Source organism: Fringilla coelebs (assembly GCF_963513975.1).
Source record: "Fringilla coelebs genome assembly, chromosome: 6".
Classification (NCBI taxonomy): domain Eukaryota; kingdom Metazoa; phylum Chordata; class Aves; order Passeriformes; family Fringillidae; genus Fringilla; species Fringilla coelebs.
Genome location: NC_140034.1, coordinates 50,882,823 through 50,897,507, shown reverse-complemented (window position 1 = coordinate 50,897,507; position 14,685 = coordinate 50,882,823). Strand labels below are relative to the sequence as shown.

Here is a 14,685-nt window from a genome sequence, read left to right as displayed (position 1 = left end):
CTTTCAAAGCACATCTTGCACAGTCGTGTAACACAGCGTGATGAGTAGACTGGCCATGCATTTTAGGGCAAAACTATACCCAAGCTGAATTTAAAAACTCTTCCTACTTTGTGGCATACACAGATGAATTAATTCCTTGGAAGGACTCTCTACAAAATATGCATGGCATAAATTGTGAATGTCACCATAATTCACACAGTGTTCCTTGTTTTCAAAGTAAAAAGAGGCTTTATCATTTTCCTAAAAGCACGACACACTTTGAGGGTAATATCTGAGTCTCTGAAAGCAACGTACACCATAACTCTTTTCTCTGGCTAGACCAAACCTCGAAGTTAGATAAATATCAAGTTTGGATCAATATCATGTTAAGATAAATATCACAATTGCCTTCCTGAAATGCATAAAGAAACCGTCAAACTTCACACCCCAAACTATAGGTGGGCACCAAGAAATTTGGGGTTAGCTGCTGGTCACTGGTAAGTGCTAAGCCCCATTGGCTTTATGTGGTGGCCATGGTTTCTCTCCCTGGCACACTGGCGTCCCACCCTTTCCTTTTCCCAAAACTAAAGGACTTTCTTTTAAAGGATAAAAAAAGTCCACTAAGGCCATTATGGGAAAGAACTGGTTCCCCTAAAATTACTTTTAAAATATCCAGACAAACTTCTTAAACTCCCAAAAGACTAAATGATTCTCAATGACGTGTGGACTGACACTTTTCTCTCTCTGAAGGGGAAAATTCTCCCTAAGCTTCTGGTCTGTGAAGCAACTTTCCTCTTCAGCAAATCCTTCAAGCGCACGAATAGAAATAGAAACGCCAGGGAGATTCTCAGAGGAGAAAGATGAAACAGATTTAGTCATGTCTGTGTAGACTGCAGCTCCCAAACCCGCTGCTACCCTCCCCAGCACAGCAATCTGTTATGAGTAGCATTGCATTCACAACACAGCAGGCACCTGAAGCACTCAAACACACGCTCCTTTTCTCATTGTGCAGAGGAAGGGTTCCCTTCCACAGAGAATACACATTAAATTATATTAGAGGAGAGACTTGAAGTCCAAAGAAACAGCTTGTCACCACCCAATTTTTCATGTCTGCCTTTGTCAAACACTAATCACAGGACTGCAATCCCTTTGCTGAGTGGAAAGGAGCACTGGAAATGAGTAGGACAAAATCAAAGGAGTGAGTGCACAGGGAAAATGGCACATAAAAGACAGTACACCGGGTCCTACCTCCACAGGCATGGCAGGCTCAGACTATGCAGGGAACCAGAATCAACTCTCCACAATCTTTAAATAGGGGTGATTTGCCAACCCAGCATTTATGCTATATTGTACCTCAGTGTCTCTCTAAAAACTACGCTGTGTTCTTTTCATTGTTTTGAAGATGGTAATCCATGGTATAATTAAATTCAGTACTTTACAAATGACCTATATTAAATGGCCAGGCAGTTCTCTAAATCATTTTAAATCTGGCTGTATTTGTTCACTCAAAAGAAGCACCATTTACTTGGTCCAAAGCAATTATCAATCAGCAAAGGATGAAATTTTCTGACATGATTAATTGCAAAGTTCAAGACTTATCTTTTCTATCTTGCCAGCCATTCTTTCATTTTACCAGTAAAGCCCTGATATTTTTTGAGTTACTTTTGCCTCAAAACTTCAAGCAAGAGGTATCTGATTGTAAATTCAGTGAGGGAGCTCCAAAGGACAGAGAAGAGAATATTTCCATTGCTTTACTCAGTGAGGCAGAGAGCAGGATTTCAGCCCAGTAGCCATTCTGAGACCTTGGCTGCTCTCTGTGGTAAATGTGCCTTTTAGACACAAGTGATGGAGGCTGCAAAATAAGATTCAAATCAGAAAGGTAATGATACTGTGCCTGGGTTCATGAAAGGAATTGGCACAGAATGTCCTGTTTCCAAAGGATACATTTCTGAGCATTACCATTACATTTAAAGTACCACCTCTATAATAAATCCAAATTTAATCCCAACATGCCATCTCCACCACAAAACCATCTCATTCCTAGCTTTTAGCTATTTGGCAAATAGCAGACCTCAGCTAAGGCTCACCCATTCACTCATGTTTTCCCTGGTGTTATCTGCAGATACCAAAGTTTGCTTTCTGTACAAATTCAGTTCAGGGCATATCCTTGCATTTAGGCAAGCTCCTGTCAACAGGCCAGCCAGGATTTGGATCCTTGCAGCCTGCAAACCCAAAGGGACAGGTCTGTGAGCCTCCCCTGCTCACTTGGTCCAGCAGGCTTGGATGTGGAGCAAAGTGAAAAATCCTGTTTTCTGTTTCCAGTGCTCTCTCCTGCCCTGGAGAGTTGGAAGAAGGACCATTTCTAAGGCCTGTGTAGTCACTCTGCAGCTGGTCATTAGCATGTGCAGCTTTGAACTTCTCCAACCAGCATTCCTCCCAGGCTGCCTTTGTGGAGATGAAGCAATTCAGAGAGGCAGTGTTTGTTGTCAGGGGGTCAAATGTCTTCCCCTCTGCCCTTTGCTGCATCTTTGGATCATTATTTAACAGACTGACAAGAATTTCCCTTCTCAGCAGGATGGAAACCTTGAGGTTAACTCTAGCCTATGTTCTCCACAGATTCTAGATAGCTCATAAAACAATTTACAGTTCCTTGCAAGAAAGTCTGATTAAGGAAAATGAGATAAACTGGCTCCCTAAATAATATTCATTGATACAACAATATGATTACATCCTTTGCTGGACATCAAAAAGTTAAAAACAGTGATAGGCAGCACCAGAGGATAAACAAATTAAGAACCTTAAATGCATCTATATGGGGATGAAATTTCAGAAACTGTCACTCAAAAATGCATTAATTTCAGTACAGCTACCCATTTAGGCAGCTTTAAAATCCCTACTGACGTTATCTTAAACAGTAGGAGACTAGATTTGAAAATCTATCCTGATACTTCATATGCCCACCCCAGATTATTGAGATCTTCACTTAAAAAACACAGAGATTTTCCTTTTCCATAAGAATTATTGTTTGTAATAGAACTTGCATTCAGACAAGGAAAAAATGGAGGAGCAAGTACTGTAGTGAGTCAGCATTCCAAACAGAAAAAGCCACTGGACTCTCAGACCTGGTATTTCACTCTAGTTTGAACTTAATAAATTGTAAAGAAATGGTTTTGAGATAAATGCCATGCTTACAAATAAAACAACTGTGTGACTTTAATTTCAGTATTATTCATCCATTTTCATTAAATCAAGTACTGACAACTAACCTCAACAGAGTATTAAAAAAAGTATTTTTTGGGAGACAGAAGGGAGCACAGATTGCAATATTAATTCAGGATCTGAGATGGAAAGAAAGAGGAACAAACAGCAAACAGTCTGTTAACATAATGCAGGTGAGTACGGAAGGGCTTTGTCAAGGCGGACAAGGGCAGTGTCCCAGCTTTGCCTTGCACCTCCAATGGCCTAATTCAGAAAAGGGGAAAAAAGAAACCTCTCCATGAACCAGTTCTGTGATGGACAGCACTCCAGGTTACAGGGGTAAAGCTACAATGCACAGCCAGATAAAAGTATGCAGTTTGTAAACATGTGAGTAAACTATGATGCAGACAACCCAAGTTCTTTTTCAACTCTGTAAATTACACAGATACATTTATATGAGTGGATGAAAATGTAAAACATGTCTTTCCATCTGGCCTTCATGATGAGAAGTTCACACAGGAAGTAAGTTTCAAAGTAGCATGAATGAAAACGCAGATTTCTTTTTGCCATTTGTATGACCATATTTCTTGATGTGAGTGCTTGTACACTCTTATGATCTTGGAGTAGGAAAAAAAAATCTATGAATCATAACCTACCAATCTCTATCACATAAAAATGCCATGTGCTAAAAAAAGGATGCTTTTGATCAGTACATTATGCAAAGAATGAAGTAAATGAAAAATCACAAAAAGAAAAAACAATTCTAAAATTGTGCAGTCTGTCTGGAAAACACTTTAAGTAGAAAGAGGCTGAACCAGACAATGAGGTATGTGAGGTAAGTATAAGGCAAATATTCATTCTATTTACCAACATCCTCTCAACAATAAAAGGGAAACCCAGAAAGAGTACCATGCAAAGAGAGATCAACTACAGTTCAGTCAGGGTGTACCTTAACAACTCAATGTGAATTGGATGTCCTTTTCTCGCTGTTACCTGAGAAGCTTTTGTGTTTCACTGTAAGAATGGCTTGTTGCTTTTCTTTGTGAAGTTCCAGCCTTAGTCAGTCTAGCTGCTTATTTGGGCTGTTGCTCATTCTTAGTTTATTTAATCAACTTAGATTCTGAACTGGTCTAGTATTTCTACAGTCATTTAAAAGACACTGGAGTCTATCAGAAATAGTCTGAAGATGGGCAAACCCACAATATTTTACAGTGCAAGTCAATATTTCTATTAGTTTTACACAGACCACACAAATAGTTAAATACAAAGATCCGAATAAGGACAAGGACTTTGGTGTGTTAGTTACTGGTTAATCACATGCAAAGATTTGAATCCTGCCTCAAAATCAAAGGCATTACTCCTTCAGCTAGTAACTTACAGTCAGAGTCCAGATTCCCAAAACCTTACTGACAGTAAGGCTCCTTGTAGTTTATGCCTCCAACAGCGACCAGGCTAATGTTGCAAACCTGAAAATACTCAGAAGTGAAATGGGATGGGTTTTTTAGTGCTCCAAAAAAAGGAACCAATGTAGTTGGGAACTTGGTGCTGCTTAAGGACATTATTAAAAGCTCATTGGTCTAAGAGTTCCTCAGAGAGAACAAGGGAAGGAATTAAATAAAAGATTCTTCTAAACGCCCACATACCTGCTGCCTAATCCTGGGGAGGGGGAAGGCAAAGGCAGCATGTGGAGAGTTGATAGCAATGAACTACACCTTGGGAAAGCAGACAATTAATAAGGAAAGATGAAAAACCTATGCCAGGAAGATGAAAGACAGTGATAAATTACATAATTACTTGGTGATACTGGAGCCTTGAGAGCACGACTAGGCTTCAATTGCCCTGAGAGCCTCCCTGGGGGGTTCCACCCACACCCTGCCCATGGGCTTTGCTCCAGCTGAGCCCCGGGCTGTGCTGGAGGTGCTGCTTCCCAGCCTGTCTCCTGGGAGCATCCTGGCACTGCAGGCAGCTCATCTGCCCAACGGAGATATGTGCACTGCAGCATCTCTTTTCCACCCTGACTGGTGCCCTGCAGGGCCCTGGCTCTGGCTTATCCCTTGCCATGTCTGGGACTGCAGGGAATGCTGTTGGCAGCTCTGCCTGCCCTGTCTGCAGCCTTTGGGATGGGATTCTGCCTGCCAGGGCATTTCCTGTGCTGGGGGCATCCTCCCTCCTGGCTCCTGAGATACTGCCCAGGACAGAAAACAGCTAAATATCAAGTAGTAACTGAAAGTAAACACACTACAAGTGGAACATTAAAGGAAAGAGAAGAGAGTTTCTCAGGCCATTTCCTCTCAACTTTCCTCTCAAGTAGTTCAACACCAAAAACCACAAAAAGACCTGTGGAACACTTGCTACCCACTGCCCTCTGCTCCTTGCTGCTGGGTTAGTTTGTTTATTTTGGAAGTGCACTGGTGCAGTAAGGACTGCTAACAAACCAAACAGATGCTTTAAGGATTCAGGTGAAGAGACTGCAGCTGAAATAAAGATTTCAGAATATCTGCTTATTGGAACTTAAGTATTTTGCCCACATGATGTTTGGAGCGCTGCCTGATCTCTCAATATTAACAGCCCTTTGCAAAGAACATTCCTTGCTATCTTCAAAAAATAAACTAATACCTACTCATTCCAAGGTCAGTGGAAAACAGGGATGGGGAGCCACTCTTCCAATGAACAGGCAAATATATGACTTTTGAATTAATAGTTAACTGATGTCATCTTTTAAAGCTGACAGCTAAGGATACTCATCAGAAAACTCTCTCTCATCATTCATGGTAAATAGCAGAATGACATGTCAAATTTAACAATCCAAAGCTATGAATTGTCATCAGAGGCCTGTTTAACACACTACACAGCCATTACACCTAGAGTTGCTGGCAAATGTCAGAGGAGAAAAGTAAAAAAGTCATTCTGCCTTTTTACACATGGTTAATCTAAATCACTAAATTGGAAGTTGCAATGGAAATTACTCTGAGAGTATCTAATTGAAAACATTTTTAATTTCAAGTCTTATATAAAAACACCACAGCTGCAACAAAGTATGGCAATATTAATGAAAGCATATCTGGCACTCACTCAAATCTCTGCCTTCCTCAGAGCTGTGAAAAGAAAAATCACTCCCCAGTGAAAATTCACCATTTTCACAGAAGTAAAATCTCTGTAAAAATGGGCTTTCAGCATTTGCATTAAATGTAATTAAATAATGTAATTAAATTGTTGCAGTAATTAGTGTATCTCTGCATGCTATTTGGCTCCAGGAACGCTCAGTATTTGCAATCCAGATTGAAAAGAACTGTATTTGTAGCAGAATTTTGCAATGTCAAATCAGGCTAAAATGTTTGTCCAGGTTTTCAACAAACTTCACAAAAGAAGTTGAGTAGAAATACATGAGAACAAGCAAGCAGATGTAACTGTGACATATTACAGAACAGCAAGTAAAATTTTAAAAAAACTTTAAACAAACATGTAGCAATATGTCCTTATGAAGGACACTGAATTGAAAATAAACCGGAACACATGAGGAGAAGACAATGTAAGTGATCTCTCCTACAAAGAAGGATTAAATTTCTTCTGGTATATGAATGTTGTCTTTTATTTAGAATTTAAATTTAATAGCAATTCAAAAATTTGTTATTGATTCTTATGTGGCTGTTTATAATGACAAAACAACAATTGAGATGCATTTGGTACTGAGAGAGAGAGAGAGAGGCTTTATTGTAAACAGAGCCATGGAACAACATCATGGAAGTCAGTGGAAGGATACCTATTCCTTGAAATGGCAGGCAGATAAATGTGGGGCCTAACTCTACCTACCTGATCTGCAGATGCTGATGACTGTGTTACCACTGACTGGGACTCCAGCTCAAACTAACCCCTTATAGACCTGAGTGCCAAGGAGTTTTTATCTCATTTTGGTCTTTTCAGCCTAATTCATCTCCATTCCTGCAGGTAACTTTTGTTGTTATTAGTTAATTAGGCATTATGTCAACAACAAAAGGGTTTAAAAAAGATACACTATATGCAAATCATTTACAAGGAACAGTAGCTGAAGATTTTATCTGTAGGTGAAATATGGGACAAATGAGAAGAAATATTCTGTGTGGAGACTTGTGTATGGTGGATTCTGCCAAGCCACTTCCTCACTGGAAGAGCACACATCTCCTTAAAAGTCTCATGGTACCCAGAGAAATTGCTAGCAACCCTTGGCAGAGGACATTAATACCATTTTTTCCTACCAATGTGCCATTTCTCTGCCTTGAGGTCATCTAAGAAAAAAATGGCATTTCTGGCAATACACAATTAGCTTACCTAGCAAAATACGGTGTTCTACGCTGTCTACCCACAAGTAGCTCACCAGGGTGATGCTCTATTCCAGAACAAGAATGACTGACTTTCTACTCCAATCTCTGATAATTATTCTGGAATTAAATGAGTTTTTACTGCAGAGTAGAGTTGCCCATGAGGGAACCATTGCAGCACCGATAATGGCATCAGAATAAGCAATGGCAGTGCATGAAGGAGAATTTCCCAGCACAGTTAATGGCATCAGAATAAGCAATGGCAGTGCATGAAGGAGAATTTCCCAGCACAGTTAATGGCATCAGAATAAGCAGTGGCAGTGTATGAAGGAGCACAGAAAGCCCAGCATCTGAGAATTGCTGAGATGCTATCTCTGACCTACTTCGCTCAAAGTACCATAGAGATATCTCCACACAGGCATCCAATTATTTGTTGAAATCAACAAGTACTTTTGTGCTACACAGAACCAGTACAAGCTAAAAGAGAGAGTAGAGCAGGATGATAGGTGGAAAGAAGTGTTCTTTCTGTAGCATTTGCTAGCACAGGAATTGATTTCACAAACATGCTCATCCAAGCAGTGTAGTTCATTCAGCAGAGCATCAAGTCCCATCAAAGAGCCATTCTCAATTTGGAATCAGCATGCCCATAACAGCCACAAATGAACGGAAAAGAGCAGAATAGTTCTTTAGAAACAGCCCAGCTGTCTCATGCATCCGACACTGTGACATACAAATGTTTTCATTGAAGGGGAAAAAAACTGCCAGCCCTGAAGCTCAATGCCACAGTTAAAAATGGTCATAAAACCCCAAAATGTTCCCTGCAAACTGGGGAACTGAAGACATTAAGCACATTCCCAGAGAAGGCCACACCAAAAAAGGACACTTTGAGAGTTCTTGTAATATTTTCAAAAGCAACGTGCCTAACAAAGGATTTTACAAGGCAATAAAACACCCTGCTAGGTAATTAAATTCTTCTAAGCTGGCTGTTGCAAACTGCATGGTTTATTGCAAGTAGAGCTGTCCCAGGGGATTAACAAATGTCATGTTGAATATGAGAAACATTATATTTCTTTGCTTCTCTGAAACCTTGTGAAACATTAAAAGGTTTTGAGAGACAAATTTAGAGCAAACTGATTTAGGGAGAATAAAGCCCAAGTATTCCAATGAATGGTGTGGTATAATATGACAGGAAGGGTCACTTTTACCTCAAGAGCACAGTTAATCTCACTTACACTGAGAAAATCCACTCTGGTGCAAATTGGCATACAATTTAGCTCAGTTAGTACATATATGAAATTTGTTACCAATTATGTGATGATAATGTCTTTTTCTCATATTTGTGAAAATTAAAACCTTGATCAACTGGCAATATAAGGGGTTTAGTAAACAGCACTATCTCTCCGCTTTAAGATATTATTTCTCAGAATAGCTCTGTACCTTTGATAAACTCTTGAGTGTAAGAGGAAAAAGAGAAAATTTCTATTTTGTCTGATTAAAAAATAAACACATTAAATGCTTGAGCTAAATCAAATATTTTGGTTTAGACTGGAAAGCAATTCAGTATATTCTTTGAAAATTACATCCCAGACCCTGAGAAACAGGCAGTAAAGAGAAATATCACTAATTTTTTTATATATTTCTTAGAAAAAAATTAAAATAATGCTAAGTTGAAAAAATAATTCTCCATCTGAGACCACTTATGGGATCCTATTTGCTTACAGAAACAAGATTAAAAAGGCCCATTATTACCAAAACCTCAACATTTAAACAATGCAATTTCCAGATTCCAACAGTAAATTCTATAGCTGTAATCAGATAAAAAATTTCCACCAATTGCTAACCAGGAGGAAAAACTCTGAAACCTGCACTTCTCAGAGCAGAGTTTGTTATTGTATACTAAATACCTACCTTGTTCTTTTGGAAAAATAAGACAACCAAGTGAAAACAAAACAGGAAGACAAAAAGTCCAGCATGTGGAGTAAAACTGACAGAAATTTGAACTGAATGATGTGTTAAGTTTTTGTTTGTAAAAGAGTAGGATACTGGTTGTTTTTGTTTTTTTTAACAGAGTGAGATTCACAAAGGCATCTTAAGATTTAATGTGTAAACCCCAAAACCTAAGTACTCTGCCACCTAACACCATTCCCAACCAGAAAGCTGCCAGTTGCATTCCCAATCACTATCAGTAGGTATTGATTCAGCTCCTGTCCCACAAACTCATCAATAGTCAGGGAAGGAAGCCTTTTGCTATTGAAGCTTATGAACCCCTTATGAATGACATTCAACTTAATGATCTGCAAAACAAGAAAACTGGAAAATTACTGCTCTTTATTGATCTTGGAGGTGTTACCAACCTGGAATGATATCTACAAGAGTCAAATTTTGGACAAGGATTACCCAAGCTACCCCTTAGGAAATCCTGAGGAAAAGTATGCCATACCATCTTTAGGGGGCCAAAAAGCATGAGAAATATGAGGACAGAACTAAATAATGCCTGGTTTCCTTAGGATTTATTTCTGATTATTAAGTTCTTTGAAAAGAAATGGCATTATAATTTTTTCCCCTGTGGGTGTGATGCCTTAAGTGACTCTATCCCTACTGGATCCTGTAATCTTTAATGAGAAAAGTAGAAATTGTACAAGTTTGAAATGTTCTTCTCTACCTGTTTTAAAGGACTTTGGAGAAATACAGAATCTTTGAAAATACTATATTCAGTCCTAGCTGAACTTAGTTAATAGGTTTCACATTTATCATTACCTCTGTCAGGTTTAAGCAAAATTACACGCAGAGGAACATTCAGAGTGGAACCCTTCAGCTTTACTTAGCAGGAACCAAGGCTGAAGACACTTAAATAGCCATGGCAGAAGGGACAAGCTGTCTCTTTCCCAGTTCAGCACTGAAATGGCAGCTAGGTACCTTGCTCCCTTCCATTAGGCTACAGTTGCAAATTCTGATGGTTTTATCCCAAGTGAAGGATATCAATGATTTACTAAAACACGCAAAACAAGAGCTTTTGTTCTCCTGAGCATAAAGTGAGCACCACACCAGGGCTCTCAGCAAATACAGCTGCAGGAGGTGGCATTCTGTACCATGATATATGGTGCTGCTGTTGCTGTTGAGATAGGATTCAACCAGCGGCGCCTGCTCCTCCGAATGCTTCGTCCTACGCGTCCTTGCCCGGCTGTCCACGTTGGACTGAACCATCAGTGGCTCCTGGCGCTTCTTTTTCTGCTTCTGTTCCAGCAGTGCTCTCTGGAGAAAAGACACAGAAAAGCATCTGTTACTGCACTCCAAACAGCAGCAACCTACCACAGAAAGCGATGGTCAGCTTTACCCCTTCCCCGGCTCTACAGCAGCGGCAGTTGGCAGGCGGGAGACTGGGACGTCGGGTTACAGGAAACCTTTCCAAAAAACCACAACCAGCCCACTGCTGAAACACCTTCTGCTGAAAACAGCAAATAATTAAAATACATCTTTCTGAGCAGCCCACCAGCTGTCAGAGCTTGCTTGGAAATAACCCTTGGGAAAACAACAGTGTGAGAATACTGGCTGTGAAGCAATGGGAGGGTAAGCAAGGGCACAAGGCAGAGATGCCAATTTCAGTTTCTGTAAATTAAAAGCAGGTAATTGCAAACTAGAATCGAGTGATAATACTGGACACAAGCCTAATTTAACAGCTATAATAGATTAACTTTAATTAAACACCTAAATTTCTCAGCTAGACCTGGTGAAAACCAAAACCTTTGGCATCTAGTGGCACCATAAGGACCTTATTTGGGCCCTCTTCCACAACCTTAGAGAACTGAACTGTTAATTTTACTTATCTATTACCTTACCTTTTCCTTGCTTCTACAGTGATATTTTAGCTTCTAGGAAGAAGATGCAATAAAACTGAGGAATAAAAATGGAGAGTGAACTCTTTCAGCTCCCTAAGTTGTGTTAACACCTCAACATGACTCCACCATAATCAGAATTAAGCACAGGATTATGGCATAAATAGTACTTGAATTTGAAAATGAGATGCTGTTAGACATGCAAGCTGATGAAATAGTGGCAAAAGAAAAGGATAAAATTAAACTCATGAGGTTTAACTATAAAAATGACAATGTTTTTTGAGAGGGGGACCACAGAAAAAGTAAAAGCAGAAACCTAAACTCCCATTGAAGCCTGATGACACAATTCCCTCAGATTTCATGTTCTGACTCCCTTGTGCAAGTCATGTAGAAATGCAGTCAGAAAATAGACAACATAGCACGCAGTGCCACTAGGTTACAGCCACAAGAGCTACGTCCACTGAATAAAAACTTTGTGGTTAACCTCTGTTGGCTGGTGTGACTGCTCCATCAGTGGGGTAACAAATACATTGTGCAACAGCTTAAAACAAGTCCAAGGCAGTGGGAATTACTCAAACCACAGTCAGAAGACAAATTTTAATGGAAATTAGACTTGTGAGTTAACTTCAGCCTCCTCAGATCTCTCTTCTGCATCCCCCAATCAGAGGATGCAATTTTCTATCAATTATCAGTGTTTTCATTACTCCAGGATTCAGACTTTAGGGACCAAGAAGGTCCTCCTCCAAAATCTTACCTGTCTGTCAAGCTTCTGCTGACGCAGGCTGCTCCCCTCATCATCCAGAACACTGCAAAGACAAAGATACATAACTGGAACAAATTTATCACCCAAAACAACACCTAACAGCACCCAGTGGAGGAAACTCTCACAGGAGTTATCCATACAAAAAAGTGTGCCTGCCCTAACTGAAAAAACTTGGCTTCAGAGGATTTAAATGCAGTCCACAAAAAATTACAAAACTCTGGCTCACACAAACTTCAATAAAGAAGGCAGTTCACAAAGAAATGCAAAATCTACTGTCTACAGCTTGGTTTGTTTTCCACTCTCTTCTAATGCAAAGCATCAATGCATAGAGCACTGAAATTGCATAAAAAGCCTACAAAAAGGGAGGAGCGTAAGTGAACTGCTTAGCAACTCAGCAGTATTTAAAATTATGGTAGAAAAATTAACCACCTAATCTTTTGCACACTGAAAACCATAATGTATTCCTGAATATTCCTGGATATTTATTCTTGAGAAGTCACACTTAGTGCCACACACTTCAACATTTAAAGGTAGGCAAGATTAACAGCGTTGCTCAGTGCCATATTTCTCTCTGCTAATTGTTGCTTGTTGGGAGCATTGAATGCTCCGGTGCATTCAATAATTTTCATTAATTAGATATTAAAGACTGGCATTGAAATCAAAAAGCTATTTTTGCAAAGTACTTTAGCAAACTACTGACTAGGCTTTATTTTTCTGGAGAACAAAGGCCTCTATTGTATGAACACTATAGTTAAACATTGAACATAGATAATTGAATCCTTTAAACAGTAATAGGTCATCTACAGGGAAAATAGTGTTATAGAACAAAAACAATAGCCTCTTACAAGGAAAATTAATTTTCTCCTACAATACACTTTTATAAAATGTTAGCCCCTTCTCTTATATCGCTCTTAACAATCAAAAAGAGCAAAAAAAAGATCCAGGACAAACCAACCTGGATTCTGACCTACATACAAACCAACAGCATTGCAATGGAAATTGCATTAAAAATGTGAATTTCATGTATTAATTCACAGTCTTTAGGAGACAGTAACACTGTATTAGAGTTAGCCCAGCTAATAAAGGCATGCAGAATGCCCCCTTTCCAATGCCAGCATTATCAAAGACCTATAATTAAGCATTTCTGGTGGAATCAGCCTTTTACAATTTTTCTTAGGTTATATGTTACAAAAGGCTGATGTTCCACAGATTGAAACTGTGCTATTCAAGTACCTCAGGTATGAAATTACCATCTCTTGTAGAAGTAATGCATTGCCCATAACTCCACAACAAAGATTAAAGCCTCTCACAGTCATAAAAATGTTCTGCTTTACGCCAAGCATACTTCATTTTATAAATTACAGAAGTTATAAAAGGAAGACACACATTCCTCCATGGTATACAATATCAGGTTTGAAGGAGAGTGTTTCACTACAGCTGCAGCAGTATCAGCTGCACTGCCAGAAAGTAGAACTACCCTAATGGAGATTTTCAGCCAAACAATTGAGTAAAAGATGCCTAAGTGTAAGGTTTCAGGCTCAATGGCCTGAACAAATCCTCCTCATTTCAGACAATGCCTGAAAAAAAGCCAAAACCATGCAATGATGCTAACAGAGACTACACGAACTGCAGAGGCAGCAACGCATACACCATCCCAGCATCTATGTCCTGGCACGACACACTGCATGGAACAAAGGGGCAGGAATATGTCCTGTGCCTGCATGGGAAGCCACAAAAAGGCAAATTCAGGTTCAGGCACAGCTCATCTCTTAATGCCCAGCTGTAGCATGGTAAACATGGTAGTTTAAATAACACCAAACTGCAAACCCCAGTCAGAGAATGGTGTGATTTGCATTCAGCATTCCAGGAATGCAAAGCAGCTATCAGATACAGCAGAGGACTGCCAAAAAAATATAAAACTCCATCCAAAAACTATGGATGTTGCAATGCTAAAACACCTCTCCACAATGCCCTTCTTACTGCAAGACTTTTTTTTTAAGCTTCTGAAAACATGCAATCAAAGCTGAGACCGAGAGCAGCATACCTTGAAAACCAGATGACAATGTCATCTGGAGCTTCCAGCTCCTTCCTTATCCTACTTCATATTTCATAAAGTTCTGAGTAGTTTTCCACAACCTTTTTTAGGCATGAATTAATGACAAGCCTTGCATTTAACATTCAACAAATAAAACTGAATTCCAGCTTTCGTCACCGACACCAAGATTGAGTAGAATATGGTTTGTTCAACAACCCGCTCTCCCTCTAGGATGCTAGACCGGTATGAGAATGCCTTGCCCCCACCACTCTTCTGAATCCTTCACAGGATAATGCTAAAAAAGGCATTATTACCACCAACTCTATTTTAACAGTTACTCAGTACCAGTATCACTGGAAAGCTGCAGTCCTGTCCTTTCTTGATGTCTAATAACACTTATGCAACTCCAAATTAAAAAGGGGTTCAGTTTAGCCTATATATTCTGCTACAACAGCAGAGCACTCCAGTTTCAGACTGCACTTTGTCAGTGTTCTCTGCAGAACTGCTGGACCTTGGAGTTGCTGACCAGCAGCCAACATTTCACATTCCCCAATTTCCAATGAACAATGTCTCCTGAAACTG

The 14,685-nt window shown here is 39.6% G+C and overlaps 1 protein-coding gene across 1 annotated transcript in view; it reads right to left on the bottom strand.

Annotated features, from left to right (window-relative positions):
• TUB (TUB bipartite transcription factor) overlaps positions 1–14,685 on the bottom strand; it is a 54,420-nt gene that overhangs the window by 28,524 nt on the left and 11,211 nt on the right. Inside the window, exons 2-3 of the mRNA XM_084207928.1 lie at positions 12,060–12,111; positions 10,562–10,724 (exon numbers count right to left, since the gene is read on the bottom strand). Coding sequence (XP_084064054.1) covers positions 10,562–10,724; positions 12,060–12,111 — 215 coding nt within the window. The remainder of the gene's footprint in view (positions 1–10,561; positions 10,725–12,059; positions 12,112–14,685) is intronic.